The 23,184-nt window shown below is 41.5% G+C and overlaps 3 protein-coding genes across 5 annotated transcripts; 2 read left to right on the top strand and 1 right to left on the bottom strand.

The window, feature by feature from the left end:
* Nucleotides 1-2,423: 2,423 nt before the first annotated feature.
* On the top strand, nt 2,424-10,190 carry rpac1 (DNA-directed RNA polymerases I and III subunit RPAC1). 3 transcript variants are annotated; one of them, XM_045716899.1, is made up of 10 exons: nt 4,585-4,728; nt 4,759-4,853; nt 5,135-5,206; nt 5,322-5,429; nt 5,551-5,683; nt 5,812-5,931; nt 6,418-6,570; nt 6,892-7,041; nt 7,153-7,269; nt 9,556-10,190. In XM_045716899.1, the coding sequence occupies exons 2-10, from the start codon at nt 4,764-4,766 to the stop codon at nt 9,672-9,674; spliced, it is 1,062 nt and encodes a 353-aa protein (XP_045572855.1). In that variant the 5' UTR covers nt 4,585-4,728; nt 4,759-4,763; the 3' UTR covers nt 9,675-10,190. The 3 variants fall into 3 exon arrangements, with proteins under 3 accessions (XP_014056592.1, XP_045572855.1, NP_001134298.1); XM_014201117.2 differs by lacking the exons at nt 4,585-4,728; nt 4,759-4,853 and adding an exon at nt 2,424-2,663; NM_001140826.1 differs by lacking the exon at nt 4,585-4,728 and having other exon boundaries at nt 4,764-4,853; nt 9,556-10,187.
* LOC106606755 (dual specificity protein phosphatase 13) lies at nt 2,862-4,347 on the bottom strand. Its single transcript, XM_014203120.2, has 3 exons — nt 4,038-4,347; nt 3,592-3,806; nt 2,862-3,475 (listed from the first exon to the last, which is right to left on the bottom strand). The coding sequence occupies exons 1-3, from the start codon at nt 4,259-4,261 to the stop codon at nt 3,276-3,278; spliced, it is 639 nt and encodes a 212-aa protein (XP_014058595.1). The 5' UTR covers nt 4,262-4,347; the 3' UTR covers nt 2,862-3,275.
* Nucleotides 10,191-11,634: 1,444 nt separating the features above from the next.
* LOC106606749 (F-box only protein 28) lies at nt 11,635-21,553 on the top strand. Its single transcript, XM_014203115.2, has 5 exons — nt 11,635-11,995; nt 15,807-15,916; nt 18,213-18,351; nt 18,748-18,943; nt 19,098-21,553. Exons 1-5 carry the CDS (start codon nt 11,765-11,767, stop codon nt 19,571-19,573), a joined length of 1,152 nt encoding a protein of 383 aa, XP_014058590.1. The 5' UTR covers nt 11,635-11,764; the 3' UTR covers nt 19,574-21,553.
* The last annotated feature ends 1,631 nt before the right edge of the window (nt 21,554-23,184 follow it).

Raw genomic sequence — 23,184 nt, 5'->3', positions numbered from 1 at the left:
GACCAAGGCCCTTCTCCCCCGATTGCTCAGTTTGGCTGGGCGGCCATCTCTAGAAAGAGTCTTCGTGGTTCCAAACTTCTTTAATTTAAAAATGATGGAGGCAACTGTGTTCTAGGGGACCTTCAACGCTGCAGAAATGTTTTGGTTCCCTTCCCCAGATCTGTGCCTCAACACAATCCTGTCTCGGAGTTCTACGGACAATTCCTTTGACCTCATGGCTTGGTTTTTGCTCTGAACTGCACTGTCAACTGTGTGACCTTATATAGACAGGTGTGTGACTTTCCAAATCATGTCCAATCAATTGAATTTACCAAAGGAGACTCCAATCAAGTTGTAGAAAGATCTCAAGTATGATCAATGGAAAAAGGATGCACCTGAGCTCAATTTCGAGTCTCATAGCAAAGGGTCTGAATACTTATGTAAATAAGGTATTTGTATTTTAATTTTTTTAATAAATTTTCTAAAATGTATAAAAACCTGTTTTCGATTTGTCATTATGGGGTATTGTGTGTAGATAGATTTTTTGGATTTAATACATTTTAGAATAAGGCTGTAATGTAACAAAATGTGGGAAAAGTCAAGGAGTCTGAATACTTTCCGAAGGCACTGTATCCATCAGAGAGAGAGGGTTACAATACAGGGTAGATAAATGAGAGATGGAAATGGAGAGAGAAGGGGAAAGAGAGAGAGAAAGAGCAGAGACAGAAAGAGAGTCATGTAACAAGCATTAAGTCACAGCTGAGGTCACCAGATGACAGGAGGGAGGAATTGAGGGGTGTACGTGTGCGTGTGTACTGTGTATGCGTGTTTATCATGTGTGTGTGTCGAAGTTTATTGGTTGCGTACACAGTTTTGCAGATGTTATTGCAGGTGCAGTGAAATGCTTATGTTTCTAGCTCCAACAATGCAGCAATACAATAATAATACACACATAACCCTCCCCCTGATCCCCCCCAAAAAAGAAGAAATGAAGACATATCAGAACGAGCAATATAACACATGTGTGTGTGTGTGTCAGACCTGGGAAGAAAATTGTTGTATTTGTAGTTTATTTGAAAATACCAACTTTAAAAATACTCAAGGTAGTTGAATATAGGCAATTATTAGTTAAATACATGAAAAGTAATTATTTCCTTTGGCATTCAAATACAGGTTTCAGAAAAACAAATCATATTTGAAAGTATTTGGAATATCTCTCAGAAAAACAAATAATATTTGAAGGTATTTGAACATATGCAAGTTATTTGAAAACCAAAATATATATATTTGATGGCTGCCAAATATTTGATGAAGAAACAAAAACGACAACAGTTAGTTGAATTAGTCTAAATCAGTGGTCACCAACCTTTTCTGAGTCAAGATCACTTCCTCAGTAAAAAATCAAGCCGAGATCTACCACTCAGATTTTTTTTAAACATGAATGACATTTTTTTTTTTACATTAACCTAATAAAAACTGTTCTGTAGGAAAGAGGCTGGGCAGTAGGCCTGATACATTATCACAGCATATTGGCTATATGCCTGGCCTGACAATATTGTTACTCTCAGACCATATTACAGACTATTTCAAAACTCAACCTTTGATAACAAAATAGATCGGTGAGTGTAGCACTTGAGAGTTACTGCTGAGCATGAATTTAAATAATTCGCTTTTTTATTTTACTGGACTGATGGTACCAGCATATTATGGTAATGGTGCTGGGACAACTGGGAACTCTGAAGAAAAAAACCCGATGTCAAATCATAACGTCGGTGATCTTCAGGTCGGAAAGTTGAAGCTCTAGAAAGATGCCCGAGTTTCCGATTTGGAATTCCGAGTTGGATGACCGTTCAAAATAAATCCCAGTCGGAGCTCGTTTTTTTTCAAGTTCCTAGTTGTCTTGAATGCACTGTATTCGGAAGTCAGAGATTTCCGAGTTCCCAGTTCCGAGTAGTTTTGAATGCTGCATATGTTTCCCACCTGATGGCGAAACTCTAGTCGCACCGCATCTGCCATGCACAAATTCATGTTGTTCCTATGACCAGAGAAAGTTAAATATTCCTCATATTAAAACAGACATTACGAGCTGCTAATAATAATAAAAACGCTGGGCTATCGATACGCTTGGCTAGGCCACTCAAGCGCATTTTATGTTTTTGTAATAGTGTTGACAGTGCTGAATAAAAAGTTAATCATGAAGTCATTCGTAAAAACATCAGCTATTTGCTGTATTCTTTGACAGTCTCTCTGTGGCCATGGTTTTAAAAGTTATTAAATCTTGCGTAGGCTAATATCAATATTTGCTGTGTCGAGGTTTTGGAAGCGCTGTAGGCACGGTGATTTGAGCTATCCGATTGGCCAGTGCAGTATGTACACTCGCACAGATCTCCCGGTCCGCCGGGAAAGGAGGAGTTTGTTTTCAGACAAATTAAATGGTTCAAAATGGGAACACTTTGTTTACCCGGTGCGCAGGGCATCTGAATCAATTGCACCGCGAATAAAAAACGAAATGTTTGGTGATCGACTAGGAATGACTTGAAGACGAGTTGGCGACTGGTGTAAATATCCAGTATGATAATTTAATGTTACTGAGAATGCTAACAGTAACTGCTAAAATATGTCAGTTAATTGTCTAAGGGAACTAAATTTCCCCAAACTGCCTTCTTGAATCAACTACAGACAAGGTAGGTGGAAAATCATTTTAATTTGTATTCTGAGTAAACTATCCCTTTAAAGATAGTGTGTGTTTGATATTCATAAACTCATAAACTTCACCCTCCCTACACCTCTGAATATAACAGGAAACCTGTTTGAACACCATGCACTGCAAAATCATTCTGGCTATGGATACAGAGAACATCAACACATTAACGTCAACACGCCAGAGGATATGTAGTTGAGCATCACAACTTATTTATTCTTATCTGTACAAAATATCATTGGTTTGACTTGATTTTCTACACCTGGGGCCTGTTCCGGAGATTGGAAATGTACAGAATGTTCAGATATAAATGTATTATGTACATCAAATCTGATCGACTGCAAGATAGGAAATTGTGTTTGCTCTATTCATTCTATTTCTAGCCATGCCTTTAGTTGAAGGTAGCTAATCCAATAGTTTATGTTCCAGATACAACCCTACCATTAGTTAAAGGCATCCAATCGTTAAAAAAAACTTAAAAACTAGTCATTTTTTGGAATCTAGAGTCACAGGTGTAGTCACTTTCCACAAATAGTTACTTTCCACAAATAATATTCAAAACTATAGTTATCCCAGGTCTGGTGTGTGTGTGTATTCAGTCCCTTCTCTCTCTCTGAAGAGTGTAGTCCAGGTTAATAAGCTGCATTAGGAATCCTCTGTTGGGGAACACCCATCGTTTTTGCTGCACCAGCCGGATGGCTGCCAGCAGAGGATGATGATGATGGATCATGAGGAAGGCTAGGACCAACGCAGCCGACCGACTCACTCCTACGGCACAGTGCACTAACACCTTGCCTAGGGAAGACAATAACATGTATACAGTCACGCATCAGTCACTCACACCCACGCACACACACACAGTCACACACAGACAACACACACACCAGCTCACTGTATGGGTCGTGGCTTACCTCCTGACTTTAATGCCTGGTGGATGAACTGAGCAGCAGGGTAAAAGAAAGGTGAGAGGTCAAAGGTGGGTAGGTCATTGGCAGGAACACCGTAATAGCTGACTGTGGTACCGTAGTAATCATCACTGCCTTTACAACACATCTTACCATGGGCTGCATTCAGGACATGAGTGATGCCCAACCTCCACAGCTCATACTTGTTATGAGACATATACCTAGGAGAAACAACGTAGAGATATCACTACAATAACACACACCATCACGCACACACACACCAACAGAACATCCTGATTCAGCCCATACCTATCATGAGACATGTAGCTGAGACACACAAGAACACACCATCACACACACCATATCCAAACATACGTGATGTGTAAATACAGGTGTGTGCATGCACATGTGTGTGTCTGTGTAATTACAACTGGAAAAGCAGGTGTACTCACATATCCCCCAGGTATAGGTTGGGCCACACCTCGTCTCCGTGCCTACAGGAGCTCTGGGCTGAATGTAGCACCTCCTCCAGCTCCTCCAGAGATGGAGGCTCACACACATCTGGCTCACATTCACACCTCTGCCCAGAGTCACATGATCCTGAGACACCTGACACACAACCCAGTAGCTCACCTGTCTTGCTGGACACTGTACTTGAAACTCCCTCACTGGCCATTGTAAAGCCTAAACATAAACAGTGATAGTCCTCAGCTCATACAGGCCTCGAACATAAACAGACCATCGCCTCTGTACTACAAACTCTCACTAGGCACACTTGTTTTTGCTTGCCTGGTGTGCCAGGTAGGAAGAGTTTTCAAGCTTGCCTTATGACAGTAAGTGACTGACATGAACAGATGGAACAGTTAGCGGTGTTGACAAAATGTATAACTCCAACTTTATACCCCCTCTAGTGGACATTGAAGCCCAATGGCTTAAACGTCTGCAGGATGGAAGGAAGGAAGAATACTATTACAACCCTACTACCTCTCTGGCTGCATACAGCAGCATACAGCATGATTCACAGATCCACACATTTCGGGGTTCTTGAATGAATAGTGACAGTCTAAAACGCATTTAGGTTTGTCAGCAAATATACTGATAACTAGTTTTCCCTTTTGTCTTCATTTTATCTGACGCTTGAGAGCGCCACAATAAGTAGAGCGAAGCTTGTGACGTCAATGAAAACATTGGCTAAAATGGCAGCGACCATGAGCAACGTGGATGAAATTCGGAATAGAGTGATATTAGGTGAATTTGATATAAAAAATGTAAGTGATTTAAGATTATACAATAAAATTACATACATTAAGATACTGTTTGTGTCCGAAATATATGTGCAGATGTTACTGGAATTAACGGGTAGCCAACATTTGCTGGCTAAACATAATGTGCAGCTAACGCGTTAGCTAGCTAACGTTAGTACGGTAGAAAATACAACACAGTTCACACACAGCATATTTCTCATGAAATATATGTACTGTATTTAATACGCCAATACATGAGTTGATCTGCGACGTATAGGTACTTTAAAATTTGTACATGTTTCCAGGTTCATACAACAGATTACCCTGGCAATTATCCAGGCTACGATGACACATGGAACTTGCAGAAATTTCAAAAGGTATCTAACTTAGCTAGTTAGCTAACTATTATCATGCTGGTCTAATTTTACATTCAGGTCTGTTAAGTGGAATGCCCATAATACCCTTTACGTCAATATTATATATATATTTCAGAATTTCAGAATCGACGTGGTGCAAATGGATGAGACATCTCTGGAGTTCGACATGGTGGGCATAGATGCTGCTATCGCCAATGCCTTTCGAAGGATATTGCTAGCAGAGGTAGCTACTACTCAAATAGCGTCCTGGCAATAAAAACATATAATAATAAGTAGTGTCCATGTTTAATATGTTTTTATATGGTACATAGCAACATGTCATGTATTAATCCGCCCTCTCCTAGGTCCCCACTATGGCTGTCGAGAAGGTGCTTATTTACAACAACACATCTATCATTCAGGATGAGATCCTTGCCCACAGGCTGGGCTTGATCCCTATCAAGGCTGACCCACGACTGTTCGAGTACAGAAATGCAGGTACATTTATGCTGCATAACATTGTCAGAGGAAGGGGAGACAAGGTAACACAAAGTTCCAAGACTTGTCTTGTAGAGGGTCACCGCCAACTACATCAGTTTTGTTTAAGGCATTTGTGCTTTTCTCAGGGGACGAGGAAGGCACAGAAATCGACACAATTCAACTTCAACTGAAGATCAAATGCACCAGGAACCCCAGAGCCACCAAAGACTCCGCTGACCCCCGTGAACTTTACCTGAATCACATGGGTAGGTAAGGCCGTGGACTAGGGCCAGCTCCAAGCATAAGTGGTCACTGGACGCTCAGGGGCCCCATTAGGAAGTCGGTGGGAGTCTCAACTTACTGTTGAGAGTATGAATAGTAGAATACACAAGGTGCAAGTTTGAAATTTGGTTGTGTGTCAGTAGTTTTTATGTTATGTCAGTCACTGACAGTCACTCAATTAGCCATGTCAGCTAGCATTTTTTAGATTGGTAAGGAAGTTTAGCCAGCTATCTAAACTTGTCGTAATCATTGTCGAATGCCGACCAGGCACGCAGAGCACGTGCCCAGGGCCCCTGACCTCCAGGGGGCCTCTATTGATTTTGTTAGTCACTCTCATATGATTAACATGGCATAAGTCATGGGAAAATGTGTAGAATTGCAGGAGATCTGCTTTAAAACTGCAAAAATGTCTCTGTCCCATGGTAAAATGAGTAGAATTGTATTACATTTTTTATTACATTTTTCCTCAGTGTACTCTAAGGACATGAAGTGGGCCCCTATTGGGAACCAAGCTGATGTGTTTGCAGATGCCAACATCGGTCCAGTACATGGGGACATCCTTCTGGCGCAGCTCCGGCCTGGACAGGAGCTGGATATAGTCATGCACTGTGTGAAAGGCATTGGTGAGAGGACTTTCTCTGCAAAATTGTATAATGTCTGCACAATGGCAATCTGACTACAGTTTAACCTTTCTCAAGCCCTGTAACCAGTGATGTAGTATACAATTTAAATAATGTGGGTAAATGCTGATATTTGTCTGAATAAGTTAATGCTCCCTGTATTTTCAATGCATTTTTAGCAATGGATGGGTAAACACTCGTCCAAATAAAAATACTTTACGTTCATTTACCCTCGCTACACCACAGATCTCCGTCATATTCTGTTGAAATTAGTGGTCTTTCTTAGCTGTTCTGATGGCTTAATCCTATGCTCTATGTTTCCAGGTCAAGACCATGCCAAGTTTTCACCTGTGGCTACAGCCAGTTACAGACTCCTTCCTGAGATCACACTAATGGAAACAGTGGAGGGGGAGAAAGCGGAGCGACTAAAACGCTGCTTCTCACCTGGAGTCATTGAAGTGGAGAACCATGGGGGTAAAACAGTAGCTATAACATTTTGAAGCATTGTCCTTTGCACATACTGAAATTGTACTTTTACTGTAGCTATTTAAGTTCCATGTAGTTAATTCTCCGTCTCCGTCTCAGGAAAGGTTGTTGCCAAGGTGGTGAACAGCCGCTTAGATACCTGCAGTAGGGAGGTTCTCCGACATGACGACCTCAAGAATGCTGTGAAACTTGCAAGAGTGCGGGACCATTTTATCTGTAGGTACCCAGTGAATTTAGATATCACTATGTTGCTGTTTTGTGAAATGTACAGTCATAATGTCTAGTAAACTCAGCATAAAAAGAAACGTCCCTTTTTCAGGACCCTGTCTTTCAAATATAATTCGTAGAAATCCAAATAACTTGACAGATCTTCATTGTAAAGGGTTTAAACACCGTTTCCCATGCTTGTTCAATGAACCATAAACAATGAATGAACATGCACCTGTGGAACGGTCGTTAAGACACTAACAGCTTACAGACAGTAGGCAATTAACACTAAAGAGGCCTTTCTACTGACTCTGAAAAACACCAAAAGAAAGATGCCCAGGGTCCCTGCTCATCTGCGTGAACGTGCCTTAGGCATGCTGCAAGGGGGCATGAGGACTGCAGATATGGCCAGGGCAATAAATTGCAATGTCCGTACTGTGAGACGCCTAAGACAGTGCTACGGGGATACAGGACGGACAGCTGTTACATGTGGTCTGCCTCGCAGTGGCAGACCACATGTAACAACACCTGCACAGGATCGGTACATCACACCTGCGGGATAGGAACAGGATGGCAACAACAACTGCCCGAGTTACACCAGGAACGCACAATCACTCCATCAGTGCTCAGACTGTCCGCAATAGGCTGAGAGAGGCTGGACTGAGGGCTTGTAGGCCTGTTGTAAGACAGGTCCTCACCAGACAACACCGGCAAAAAGTGCTCTTCACTGACAAGTCGCAGTTTTTGTCTCACCAGGGGTGATGGTCCCGTGTGGCTCAGTTGGTAGAGCATGGTGTTTGCAACGCCAGGGTTGTGGGTTCGATTCCCACGGGGGACCAGTACGGAGAAAAACAATTATGAAATGTATCCATTCACTACTGTAAGTCGCTCTGGATAAGAGCGTCTGCTAAATGACTAAAATGTAAAAAAAAATGTAATGGTCGGATTCACGTTTATCGTCGAAGGAATGAGCGTTACACCGAGGCCTGTACTCTAGTGCGGGATCAATTTGGAGGGTCCGTCATGGTCTGGGACGCTGTGTCACAGCATCATCGGCCTGAGCTTGTTGTCATTGCAGGCAATCTCAATGCTGTGCGTTACAGGGAAGACATCCTCCTCTCTCATGTGGTACCCTTCCTGCAGGCTCATCCTATGCGTGATTTCCTGCAAGACAGGAATGTCAGTGTTCTGCCATGGCCAGCGACGAGCCCGGATCTCAATCCCATTGAGCACGTCTGGGACCTGTTGGACCGGAGGGTGAGGGCTAGGGCCATTCCCCCCCCCCCCCCCAAAAAAAAATGTCTCGGAACTTGCAGGTGCCTTGGTAGAAGAGTGGGGTAACATCTCACAGCAAGAACTGGCTAATCTGGTGCAGTCCATGAGGAGGAGATGCACTGCAGTACTTAATGCAGCTGGTGGCCACACCAGACACTGACTCTTAATTTTAATTTTGACCCGGGGACACATTATTCCATTTCTGTTAGTCACATGTCTGTGGAACTTGTTCAGTTTATGTCTGTTGTTGACTCTTATGTTCATACAAGTATTTACACACGTTAGGTTTGCTGAAAATAAGCACAGTTGACCGTGAGAGGACGTTTATTTTTTTGCTAAGTTTAGTACATAGCCCATAGTGTTTCCACTAGAATATTTTTGCAAGGGTTGTGGGAGGGGGTTGGGGGAAATAAGGCTTTAGATTTTGCTACGTTTTTATTTTAGCTTTTCACTCAATCATTTAAAAAAAAAAATCGGAACATCCCATTTTTGTTGTACATAAAAATGTTAAAACCACACCAGGAGACCACTTTTGAGGCCTGGGAGACATTTATGAGATTTTGACTTTTGCTTCAGTTACTCCTTAATTCAAGTACATATGAACAGCATTTTTTTCTTTGTTTTGCTGTTTGTCTGTAGTGCACGTGATGGAGTTTGCAAAACAAATGCCCACTGAATTGATGCAAATAATAATGATTTTCTGCCAGGTAGATAGGAATAGGTTACTTTGTAGCTAGTTAACATTTAATTGTGAAGGTTTTTGGGAAAGCCGATCAGAAGACTGATCATTAGCATAGATATATTTTTTTCCTGTTCAATATTTTGTTGTGGTGGCAACAATTTAGCAGCGGCGACGCACCGCTGCTAAATGAATACGGGGGAAACACTGCCCATATTGTTTTGCACTTTAGAAGCAAATTGTTTTTCCTCAGTGATTCTAGTACTTTATTCGTTTAGTATAGTTTGGCATTCTATGCATGAACACTGTCATCAATCCTGTCTTCCCTGTCTCCCATACAGTTTCTGTAGAATCCACTGGCATCCTGGCACCTGATGTCCTGGTCACAGAGGCCATCAAAGTTCTCATGACCAAGTGTCAGAGATTCCTCAATGAACTCGATTCCACAGAGATGGAATAAGAGCTATTAAGTTGGACCAAATGTAAATACCCACTCCAGGGGTTGGATATATGTGTGTGTTGAGCCGGTGTGCAACATGCTTTGGACAGTAGAATACAACACCAGTTGGAATAGCAGAACAGTGTGGGAATGCTGAGGATGCTTTATTTTTTTTATTACCATCCTAGATTAACTAGACTGGATTAGTTTGTTCAAATATGTACCCAGCATGAGACTTTATTTGTCATCTTCAAATAGTTGTGCTACTTATATATTTTGTATTCTGATTCATGCCAATGTCACTTGCAAATCCTTATGGCTCACCCATGTCATTAGCCCATTTGTAGAATTCTGCCTGAATTCTGTCCTTTTGGGTATACAAGGAAAATAGGTTGAGGTCTTTACTGAATGAAGAGGGATTTAAAACTAATTTGTCAATGGCGGGATTGGCTGTTCTCAGCCAGGTGCACAGTTATGTGTTGTGTTCTGTATGGACTTGTTTCATGAAACAATAAAGGTAAAGCATATTACTCTAAATACTGATGTTGCAACGTCTGTGCATACTTCACATTTTAGCAGATGCTCTTATCTAGATCAATTACAGGACCAATTAGGGTTAAGTGCCTTGCCCAAGGGAACATTGACAGATTTAAAAATTTTTTTTTTTTTTGACTTAGTCAGCTCGGGAAGTTGAACCAGAAAACTTTTGGTTACTGGCCCAGCGCTCTTAAGTGCTACCTGCCTATACGTTCCCCCCCCCCCCAGTATTATTCCACAGTGAGTTGGTTATTTAAAGGTACAATATCTTGAACCTATACTGAACAAAAATATAAATGCAACATGCAACAATTTCATGGATTTCACTGAGTTACAGTTCATATGAGGAAATCTGTCAATTTAAATAAATTCAGTAGACCTTATCTGTGGATTTCAGATGACTGGGAATACAGATTTGCATCTGTGGGTCACAGGTACCTTAAACAAAATGGGCCTCACAATGGGTCACTGTATTTTTGTGCATTCAAATTGCCATCGATAAAATGCAATTGTGTTCGTTGTCCGTAGTTTATGCTTGCCCATAGTATAACCCCACCGCCACCATGGGACACTGTTCACAACGTTGACATCAGCAAACCGCACACACAAGGCCATACACGCGGTTGTGTGGCCGGTTGGACGTACTGCTAAATTCTCTAAAACGATGTTGGAGGAGGCTTATGGTAGAGAAATTAACATTACATTTTCTAGCAACAGCTCTGGTGGACATTCCTGCAGTCAGCATGCCAAATGCACACTCCCTCAAAACATGAGACGTGTAGCATTGTGTTGTGTGTCAAAACTGCACATTTAAGTGGCTTTTTATTGAGTGGCTTTTTTTTAGGTGCACCTGTGTAATGATCAAGCTGTTTAATCAGATTCTTTATATACCACACCTGTCGGTCAGGTGGATGGATTATCTTGGCAAAAGAAAAATGCTCACTAACAGGGATGTAAACAAATTTGTGCACAACATTTTAGAGAAACAAGCTTTTTGTGCATATGGAACGTTTCTGGGATGTTTTATTTCAGCTCATGAAACATGGGACCAACACTTTACATGTTGTGTTTATCAAATCAAATGTTATTTGTCACATGCAAAGAATACAACAGGTGTAGTAGACCTTACAGTGAAATGCTTACTTACCAGCCCTTAACCAACAATGCAGTTTTAAGAAAAGAAATATAACAAATAATTAAGGAGCATTAATAAAACAACAGTATTTTTTGCAGTGCCGATATGGACTAGTGCATGTCAATATGAGGTTTTGTTGTCAGCAGGCTTTCATTACTTTTGCAGACTTTCACAACCCAGATACAGAAAAAACATTGGGTAACGCAGCTTGATGATTGCTTCTTGAACAATATCAGTTGTAGCCAATGAGATAACTAAGGTTTAAATCAGATTGAACGAAGGGTAGGTACATTATAATTGTGACACTATAACCCAGGGCTGGACACAGCTGTTTGTAGGGATGAGTGGGTTAATGCAAAATCTTGCTACTTTGTTTACTCAAGTGAATTGAAATAGTTGTGTACAGTCTTGCGAGACTTTTTCGAGCGTTGTTCAGAGAATGTTCCTAGGAAACGTCATTTCCCCTATCGAGCAATTGAAGATGGCTGCCGTTTTAGAAAGAGTCGAGGGAGGTTTTGGAGCCCTGGATTGCGACTCGGCGTTACCGAGATTGTCTACACCACCACCGGATCAACCACACCAGAACAACCCGCTCTTAGGACTTCCCATTGTGGCGATTGAGACTATTCTCAATTTCCTGTCTTACGACGAAATCAGCCTGCTACGCTTGGTGAGAGAAAACAAACAAACTATGAAGCAAATACCAATGCAGCGTCTGGCTAACCTAGCTCCTGCCAACGTTAGCTATTTAACAAAAGGTAGTAGTAGTAGTAGTACTACTTGGGTGTTTAACGTTCAATAAGTAACTGCTTATATGTTAAATGTGGATGTCTTTCCCACTTAATAATAGTAATAATTAAGGGTACCGAAATATAGCCAACTAGCTAAGCTAGTTTATTTGCATCGGATTTTATTTCAATTCCATTCCCGGTTGCTTTAGCCAGCTAGGGCCCTGTCCTGGCTGGAACTCATGACAAACATGTCGAATTCAAACAAACAAATGGCTTGTTTGTTTTAAATCTCTACTTTTCTAGCAAAGTAAATGCGTTATCTAGTTACTTAGTATGTTTGTCAAGATTTAGCAAAAATTCAGTAATTCTGAATGTCCACACTACATTGGCATACTAAACATTTTAAAGTTGGGTTTTATTTCTGCTTTCCACCAAGTACAGTAAGACTTCCCTTTAATTTAAAGTGGTGCAATAGGCCAATTGACATCTAGAGGTTTGTGTGTGTTGGGGAGGAGTAGTAGGCTATTTCAGCTCTACCTCAGCCCTTTTGGATCTGGCCATTGTAGAGTCCCAGTCGGCGTTAAAGTGGAGCTGACAGCATTATAGCAACATGAAATCTTATTCAAATCTCTTCATATACACCCCCAGTAATGACACTTACCTGTCATGTGTTCACTGAGATATGGTAATTTGTAGAATGTTTGGGAATTGTCTACTAAGGCATTTGTGAAAATGTTATAGTAATAATAGTGTGAAAGCGGCCATGTGTTTGGACAATTTAATAGACACTCCAGTAAATAAAAACATCTGTTTCCTCCAGGACCGGAGTCTACGCAGACCGGTGCACCATAGCCAATCAGAGCTACAGTAGGTCTTTATGCAAACAAGAAATTGCCACAGGCCTGCCATCATACACTTTGAACAGGACTGTGTTTACAGGCAGTTGTAACTGCATGACTTTAGGTCAATAGAAAGCATTCACCAAAAGCCACAAATACACCTGAATGGATTTCTGCAGATGTCAATACCACGGGAATTCTCTTACATTTGGTAACTTTGCAGTCCTATTGATCAAACCATGAGAAGGTATGCTCTCTCCCTCAATTATGCACAAGATCAACAACTAATGCTAGCCAGAGCAAGAAGCTTACTGACCCCGGTCATATTCAGCAGGTGTTGTGTAAATTCATCAGTTATTCTGCACTCTTGCACACAGATGAATACTCTAAAATTGGCATAGACGGCCAGAGTGAATTTGCCAACACAAGAGATGCTAACTGGATAAGTCGTTCAAGTTCTTGCTAGCAAACCGAATGACGCCTGCGTGTTTAGCTGTGTATAGCCAATGAATACGAGATGGGGGAGGGGGGTCACTCAATGACATCCTCCTAGCAGCTAGCTAACGTTAGTCCCTGTGTTTTAAGCTTGCTACATAAATGGGTAGCTAGCCTATTAGCCACGTTATGACTGACTTGTGATCATTACCCTTGCTAATTTGATTGTAGTGACATTACCAGCCTTAATTACATTTGTCTGTTTTTGTCTGAAATATTGAGTAACTGAAACGGTGCATCCTGAATGGAAGCAGCAAACAATGTACCAGGACAGCTGTGATTTACAACCTGATAGCAATATGTTTTGGACTACCAAGGAAGTATTGGTGAATTATATTAGTCATGCATTGAACTGCATCCAACTATTCTACCAACAATGCCTTAGTGCACGTCTTGGAATGCTGAGTCAAATAGAACCTGTTTAGAAATTTGGTTTTGTAGCATAAACTGGGAATTTTATATTGCTTTCATATCTGCAAAGTTGTTAAAGCTGCCAGTTCCACTTTCAGGCCAGCCAAAGTTCAGTCTACTGTAGGGATTCTTCAATGGTCTTTCATTTAATGAAAGATGACAGAATTTTCATGCGTATTTTGTCATTGTTAGATGTAAAATTGCGCGACTAACATCTCCTTGGCAAAACCGTCAAAATTAATGTCAGATTTCTTAAGAGAGAGTATGCAAGCACACTCGTTTTCCTAGCCTTTAGATGGGTCGCTGCCCCGCACATCTGTGGGAACACAACCTGTGGTTACCTAGGTTCAAATGCAATTTCCTTGTCTGCTTGTTTCAGTCATTACGAAACTACATTAAAGAAAAGTATATGTCTTAAGAATACTTTAAAACATTGCATGTGTTCTCACTACTTAAAACATATTGTAGGGCTTCCCTCATGCCCCTTTTCATGACTGCGAGCAGCCATGTGAGTGCTAGCTACTCAACATTAAGCTAGCCCAACTGGACTCGGTAGACGTAACATAGTAAATGTAAATACGGGACACTCCAATTAGTGTATGCTATGTATTAATTTATGGATGTCAATCATCCATTTCGTACAAAGTGTTAAATTGCAATTTGTGGTGGCTAACGCTAGTTGGGTTAGGGACAGTGTTAGTTAACATGCTAAAGTTGTCTGTGGTGAGATTCAAACATGCGACCTTTTGGTTGCTAAATGTTTGTTATATGCTCACCCATCCGCCCTACTTTTGTCGTTTTTGCCTTAAGTAACATGTCATGTATTTGATGTGTGTATATGTATATAATATATTTCCAACCATATCAAATGTAACATTAAACTCATTCGAGTGTCCCAGATTTACATTTACTATGTTACGTGTAGTCTGAGACCAGGTGGGCTAGCAAAGACCAACAACACAAATAAATGGACTATTCAGCTACACATAGAGTGGAGTTACAAACGGACTATACTAAACAAGTTAAATGTCTTGCCTGTGATTTTTGTATTTATTTCCACACGCATGGCTACGCCTATGTGCAGCCTACTTAGACACCGGGTCCACACATTTCCCACTCTCCCGTGCTGAATAGCCTGAAGCCATATGGCTCTTCTCACATGCTCCATTTCCCTACATGGGTGTATTGCAGCATTTCTGACCTGGTTACATGTACATTGAACAACACAGCAGCTTTTTGGCATGTTTTGTTATTTCTGTATAACAAAAAATCCATAACCAAATTAGCTCTTTTTGTTTCCCCAATTTGTGGGCATGGTCAAGGGGAATTAATTCTTAGTATGAGTATACTGAAGACAGTACAGTATGATGGGAAGAAACTGCTTCTCAAATAGAAATCCCCGATCACACTTGTAGTCGATGTCATGACGACATTGGCTAGCTAGGCTCATGTGTAGACCTGATGACGTGTTTCTGAACTGCTGAACTGCACCTGTGCACTCTTTCCACAGTTTTTAACGTGTCAGTATGTCACTTTCACCAGGTTAGAGTAATAACATTGGCTGGAATCTAGGTTGACTTTTTAGATTTAGAATTAACTACTCAGGAAGAATTTCACTTCTCATTGGGCTTGTTCAACATTGCACCCGACAGTGCAAGTGACTGCTGACTGATCTACAAATCACCTTGCATCTTAAATAACGACTCGTTATTTGTAAGTCAGTCACAATTTACTCATGATTCATCACGGTTTTGATCCTCTCGAACACGGCCAGATTTCTCAAACCTGGGTATGTTTCGCAAGCATTCCCGGAAGTCTTGCGACGTCGTTTCTGGGTTTAGAAACTCTGGCCGTACCATCACCCCACTGGTGGACCCTGCAGTGCAAACTCACTTCAGTTTGAGCATCACATGCTGTATGTGTCATGCAAGGTCATGGAGAGGTTGGAGGAAGGGTAAAAGACATGCTACTTAACCATACCTTCCCGACTCTGTTCTTTTCCCAGGTATGCAAGCGCATGGACATGATCAATCAGCGCATGCTGAACCAAGGCTTCCTCAAGGTGGAGCGTTACCACAGCCTGTGCCAGAGGCAGGTCAAAGCCCAGCTTCCAAGGTCAGTCTCAACACCACTGGAGGGAGTTCTATAGTATTTGAATATATGTTTTTGCTTGGCCTATGTCCTGAAGCAAATCAATGAGTAAAAGTTGGCCTACTGCAATTCAGGAAATTAAGTCAGAAGTGCTTGAGCTCTGTAGGAAGTAGGGCAGTCTTGTTCTTTTGACCAATCGATTGGTATACATTTTAAAATGTGTATTTTTCCCATATAAACACCATATTTTATAAATCAACTAAGTAGATTGCTGAGCTTGTCTGATGCTTTCAATTACTTCGGGATCGGTGTCCCTTCCACGGGACGGTTGAGCTAACGTAGGCTAATGTGATTAGCATGAGGTTGTAAGTAACAAGAAAATCTCCCAGGACATGGATATTGGCAGAAAGCTTAAATTCTTGTTCATCTAACTGCACTGTCCAATTTACAGTAGCTATTACAATGAAATAATACCATGCTATTGTTTGAGTGCACAATTTTGAACATGAGAAATTATTAATAAACAAATTAGGCACATTTGGGCAGCCTTGATACATTTTGAACAAATGCAATGGTTCATTGGATCAGTATAAAACGTTGCACATACACTGATGCCATTTAGTGGCCAAAATTTAAATTGCACCTGGGCTGGAATAATACATTATGGCATATCTCTTGCATTTCAAAGATGGTACAAAAAAAATACAAAAGAATGTTTTGTTTTCTTTGTATTATTTTTCTACCTGATCTATTGTTATATTCTCATACATTCCACATTTCCTTAAACTTCAATGTTTCCTTTCAAATGGTATCTAGCCAAAAACTTAGTCCTGGCATTAACCTTCCCTAGCACTTTATTGGCCATGCTCACACCTCCCAAGCTTCCATCTAGGATACATCCCAAGTAGCTAAGAGGTTTTAGTAGTCAGCATCTCACCCCCTAACTCCACTCTGATTTCAGACGACCTACACAATTTAGGTCTGGATCCAAAAATAACTGCTTCAGTTTTCCCTAAGTGCAGAGATGGCTTATTATCTCCAAGCCATTTGCTAATGCAAGCCAAGAGCTTGTTAGTGTTTTTGGGCGGAATTATGTGAGGTTTTGTTGTTGGTGTGTCTTTGTCAAAGCTTAATTGACCATGTCGCCCTCGTTAATCTGCCATCATAGGTGGACTCCTAATCCTGCCTAATGGGCTAAATGCCATGCTTTCTAAAAATAATTGTTGACATGGTACCAGCTCAACAAATTAAGTTTATCAATGGGTGTGAGTGAGTTCTGACTTTCAAAAAAGTATGAAAGTTGTGACAAATCAAATTTCCCACACCCCTAATCTGATTGTCGGGTGGAGCTCAGTCTGCCCAATGGCTCAGGTGCCGCACACACACACACACACACACACACAACATTGACAGGCGCGCGCGCACACTAGCAGAGGGCTACTCGGCATAAAGTCCTCTCAGACAGATCCAGCTCAGAGGCCCAGCGTCTGAGATCCCCCTCAGCAGCAGATATTCATTTTAAAATGGAAAATGTCATCTTTTTATTGACACTTTTTTTTGTATATATCAATTTGTTCCCCTACTCAAAATGAATCACTTTCAACTAAAATGTATCGGAGCATTGCAATTCTAGATTGAATCGTTCATGAAAGGAGGTCCATGTTTTCCTTGTTACAGTAAGAAAGATGCATTGTGAATAATTAAATAAAATGAATCATTTGACCATAAACTTGTGCATGATTAGCCTAAAATTATAGCCTACTCACCCCAGTGTCAGCAGCAGCACCACCAGTGCATTACAACAGTGATTACCTCATGCCTCAAGGCTCTTTTTTTTGTATGGCTATACTTTTAAATTTTACCATTCAGCAACTTCATTTTTTGATGATCCCTCAAGTTTGCATTCAATCGTGATAATGTTACTTGTATCATAAAGTTCTGTCATCTTGTCCAATGTGTATATTTGGTGTGCTTAGGCCCCCCGAGTGGCGCAGTGGTCTAACGTACTGCATCGCAGTGCTAGCTGTGCCACTAGAGCTTCTGGGTTCGAATCCAGGCTCTCGGCCGGGCGCAGTGCACGCTAACACGGTCGCCAGGTGTATGGCGTTTCCTCCGACACTTAACTCGGAAGCCAGCCGCACCAATGAGGGCATTGTGTCAAGAAGCAGCGCGGCTTGATTGGTTTGTGTTTCAGAGGACGCACGGCTCTCGACCTTCGCCTTTCCTGAGTCCGTACGGGAGTTGCAGCGACGAGACTGTAACTACCAATTGGAAACCACGAAATTGGGGATAAAATATTTTGTGCTTTGTCTTGTGGCAGGCGGGAGTCGGAGCGGAGGAACCACTCACTGGCCCGTCACGCTGACATCCTGGCTGCTGTAGAAACGCGCCTCTCGCTACTCAACATGACCTTCATGAAATATGTGGACTCCAGTCTTTGCTGCTTCATCCCTGGCAAGGTGCCTAGAATTCAACCTCTTTAACCTACCACCCACTAACGACCTGTCACATCTGTACATTAGATGCTAATTTCTGTTTTATGGTTTTCTTTTACATCGACTAACTTTAGAGCTTCTTCCGTTTGGCCACAAGATGGCACTCCTGCTCTTAGATTGACGTTAGTTTAGAAAAATGATTTGATTAAATGATCAAAGCATAATTTCTTTTTTAAGTGGAAGACCATTTCCATCCCAAAATGAACATGCTAGCTACTTCCATTAACTTGGAAACTCTTGGCCTCAACAACATTACACACACACACACACACACCAGGATCACATTCTTAACATTCTAAGCCCAAGCGTACAATTTATTCTAAGCTTAAGGTTCCCGGCATGTGACTGTCTTTCCCTGAGGTGATTGATGAGATCTACCGTGTGCTGCGCTATGTGAACTCTACACGTGCGCCCCAGCGGGCTCATGAGGTGCTGCAAGAGCTGCGGGACATCTCTTCCATGGCCATGGAGTACTTTGACGAGAAGATCGTCCCCATCCTGAAAAAGAGGCTTCCTGGGGCCGACCTGTCAGGGCGCCTCATCGGATCTGCCCCAGGTAATGGACAACTGCACTGATCTTTCTATGGCCAATAAAGATTCTACAGACACCCATGTCACTTAATATGAATACAATTTAACATGACGATCTTTATTGTTCAACTTCGCTACCCTAAGATCATCACCCTCCCTATTCTCTCTGCCTACCCCAGTGGCCGGCCCCTCCACCTCCCTGACCACCATGTCCCTGCTGGCCAAGAACACGCCGTCACGCTCTGAGATGACCAAGGTGCAACAGCAGGTAAAGATGAACGGGGCGTCCATGACAGTGCTGCGGCGGGAAAATCAGGAGGTGCGCGTCAAGCAGCTGGAGCAGCAAAAGCAGCTGCAGGACCAGGAGCATAAGCTGCTGGAGCAGACTCAGGTTATCGGGGAGCAGAATGCCCGGCTGGCTGAGCTGGAGCACAAGCTCAGGGAACTGATGGACAGTGCGGTGGGGGGAGGTGCCAGGCCGGCCGTAGCCGCCTCCACCTCAGCAGCTTCTTCCTCGACGGGCTCTGCTGCCGTCACCACGGCAACCAGTGCCATGGTCGCAGTGGTGGCGACGGTGGGTAGCCCGCCCTTGAAACGCACCAGGAAGAGCTCAGACCTCCCGCGCCAGTCCAAACGCCTGCGCAGCAAGAAATAGGACACAATGTTTTTTTTGTTTTCCCTGATTGCACATCCCACCATGTCCTGTGACATTTATTTTAATTCTCATTGTTTGGAATGTCTTTAGGAGATGGGGGGGGGGTCATGGTGAAGGAGTCCGGAGTTGCTCTGTTTCCCTTGCGTTGAATTCCCCTTGTCATATTCTTCTCAAATTCCTAGAGAAACTACACCATGGACATGTTTATGCTGATTTGGCCAGCATATTTGGGCAAGAGTGCCAGTAGTCTCCACAGTTTAACCACTGACTCTTAAACCCACTAAGAATTTGCACACTAGTTGACAAGGTGAGGGTTAGTTTGACAAGTCAAACGCCAATCTTGGTGTTCACTCTTTTTCTTGTCCATCAACAAAAGTCAATCCACATTAGGTTGTTGGCTCCTAGTCGGGAGAGTTTTTGCAGTGAGGCAAGAAGTAATGAGAGCTTTCTAATATGCATCGCTTAACTACTGAAGAGGTTGACTTTGGTTAAAAATGCATTTGAAATATTGGATAGACGAGACCACTCAGGATAATGGATGTTTAAATTCTGCCTCTGAGCCAATTTTGTTCTTATTGATGCAAATACCACTTAGGTTTAAGATGACATTTTCTTATTGTGTTCTCTGTTGGCCAGGTGGGGTTGATTGAGAAATATATACTTGTGCAATATTCTTCATTTTCTGAGACGGGCTACATTTTAAGTATTTGATTCCTGCATCGAGAGGATTATATCCCAAATGTGGTTCAATAAAATTAAAGGAAGTTGGTCTCGATTTCCAAAAAATAGAAATGAGTTTATTTTAGCCAGGTCCTGGGAGATCACACGTCTTGATGAAAAGGACCGTTTGAGGGTTCCTGTTTTAATGAACAGTGTTCAGCTAGCATTAGTGAAATGACACTTTGATTTTAAATGCATTTCTGTGTTCCACATGAAGATGCAGTCTGGCACTCCATGTTGCATTGAAGACAGGCAGGCTGTGGCGATTGATCATGTAGCCAAGGGAGCGTCTAAAGCCATGGTGCCTGGGGAAATTAAGGGAGTCTTTACATTGAGCAATGGAAGGACAGCTATAGGATCCCACTAAAGATAGTTTTCAGAGATCAATCATTTCACCATGAATTCTTCCTTCAGGGCAAGAGTCATTTTGCTCCACCGTTATAAGTTTTGGCAATGCCTGTCATTGATGAAATACTAGTCTGTGTAAAATTATATGCAGTCAAGTATCTGCTGTCTTTGGGGAAGATTAATCAAAGATTTATCGAAGAGGTAGAAATGACCCTCTGTATTGATTGACCAGACTGGTGATTCTGAGGTCAAAGGTAAATATTCCACTTAGAAAATGTCTCCACTCCAGTGTATTTAGTCAGTTGTCATCTAGACCTACTGATCTTATTGTTACGCTGTCTTTGTACACAGTTAAGTCCCATGTAACACCAAGTTCATCTGTTCAAGAAATATTCAGATTTGCCAAATGACTGTCGTGCAACTACAGTAGTCTACCAATGTAAGACCTATTAAAGATACATTGTGGAAGTAGTTCTACTAAAAGTGACAAGGTTTTTAAGTCTTCTCCCTGATTGCTATAAACACACTTGCACAACAGCGCCCTTCCCATTTCAAGATCTCAGCACACAGTTCTCTTTTCAGCTTGAGTCCATAATGCGGCTGGAAATGTAAGAATGACCTCAACTACTTGTGGCATGAAATCTCTGTGTGGCATACTGGGAAATGCAGTTCACAACTGAGTGGACTCAAGCGTGTATTCTAAACGGACTGGGCAGGAAACAGTGTTATCTAGTGGCTTAATTTGAGACTGCGTCTCACTTTAGAAATGAGTGTACTGTAAACTTCATGTACTTAAAGTGTAGATTGTGGATTATAATGTATGTATAAGAGTGTAAATTGGCCAAACTGTATGGGTTGCGCACTTTACCGTTACAAGTACAAATTACGCATTAAAAGAAGTTAACATGTTGATATATTGGTGTGTGTTTGAATAGTTTTGCATAACTTTTTTAACTGTAAAATGTGCCGATACGTGACCTATTCCTCCAGTGTGGTTCCTCCTATCCAAAACCTTTTCATAAAAGGTAGCTGTAGTATTGGATCTAGTATCAGGCCTTTTACTTGATGTATTGGTCTGGCTTGTTTCCATTCCACGTCTGATCAGATATTATCTACAGGTACTAAACTCTTACCTGGGTAGTCCTGCACCATATATGCCATGCTCTGAAAATGAGTTAGAACCCCACACACAAGCACACTGCAACACATGGAACTCAAGTCATTACTGTACCCTTCCCAACAGTGACTCACCCGAACTTCAGAACAGTTTCATCAATACAAAAAACTGCATGAAAGGAGAAGTCTGTCCTGCTGTGGGTATGATTGAGGAACAATTTCACAAAACTTGAAATGCCTTGGCTGATTTATGTATTTATTAACTGAATAGCTTTCATAATACATACTTTGTTGATTGGAATGCCAATGTTTATCCTTTTTACTGTAGCTGATCAGTGGATTGTTTCAAGAGGACATGGTCTTCTGCACTTTGCTGTTTTAAACTCTGCTGTGCAACTACTATAGAGCCTGGTGTAACAGCGACATAGATTAATTACATGCCAGAGCAAGTTCCTGTTACAGAATTCTCAGGCATTTACATTGCGATAAGAAACAATGCTGTATGTTGGTTTAGCAACCCTGTAGGTATTTGCTTACCGGTATCTTAATTATATTTGGTCACATGTTTCCTTTTGGATAAAACAGGGAATGTTGCTTCCACACTGGAAAAGTGAGTACTGCGATGGCAGACTGGATTATGTCCGGAAGAAAAACATGATCATTAAGAACAGCAGCTAGCCACTGCAGTGCATATATTTGTTTTTATGTTCACTTATGTGATGCATGCTGTGAGCATTTTGTGAATTCATCATTCTGTATTTACTTGCGCTAGGTTTAAACATTTGTATGGACAACTATTTAATTGTTATAAAAAAAAAATGCTATTGCCACCATTTTGGCATACTTTAAATGTTTAACGCAGCCTACAAAATATATATTTATGATTTCTGGCTAACAAAGTACCTTACTGTGATTGTTTTCAATTAAAATGCAAAAAAAAGCTTCTTGGCAACGGGCTATTTCTCAAGCAAATAATTTGGCTAGGACTGTCTGAGTGGGGAGGGGAAATTTGCTGTTAAAGACCGCAATAGCAATGACACTAAATCAATGACGTTTTTGTATGGTTTTTGGCTAAACTGTAAAAATTAAGTGTGGTAAACAGGCTTAGATCTTATACTCTTGTTCTGAGATAATCATCAGCTAACATCACTTGTGAATTTTGAAGCATTTATGTAATCAGAAAATTACAAAAATGCTTCATAATTAAGGTCATGTTAACTGACTTATAAAATCAATCTATAATATATAAGCCTGTTTTAACCTCGGACCTTATTTTTCCAATAGAAATGGCTGAACGAACCAGAGGTAACTCATTTCTGTTTTTTAGGACTAGAAACTGGCAAGCTCTACTGGCAGAGGTTGCAGGAAAATGCTTATGTTACTAGCTCCTAACAATGCAGTAAAATGTCAAACAAGAAATCAAGAAC

This window comes from Salmo salar, chromosome ssa01 (genome assembly GCF_905237065.1).
Source record: "Salmo salar chromosome ssa01, Ssal_v3.1, whole genome shotgun sequence".
Taxonomy (NCBI): domain Eukaryota; kingdom Metazoa; phylum Chordata; class Actinopteri; order Salmoniformes; family Salmonidae; genus Salmo; species Salmo salar.
The sequence above is the reverse complement of the archived record's forward strand: the minus strand, read 5'-3'. Positions and strand labels throughout refer to the sequence as shown.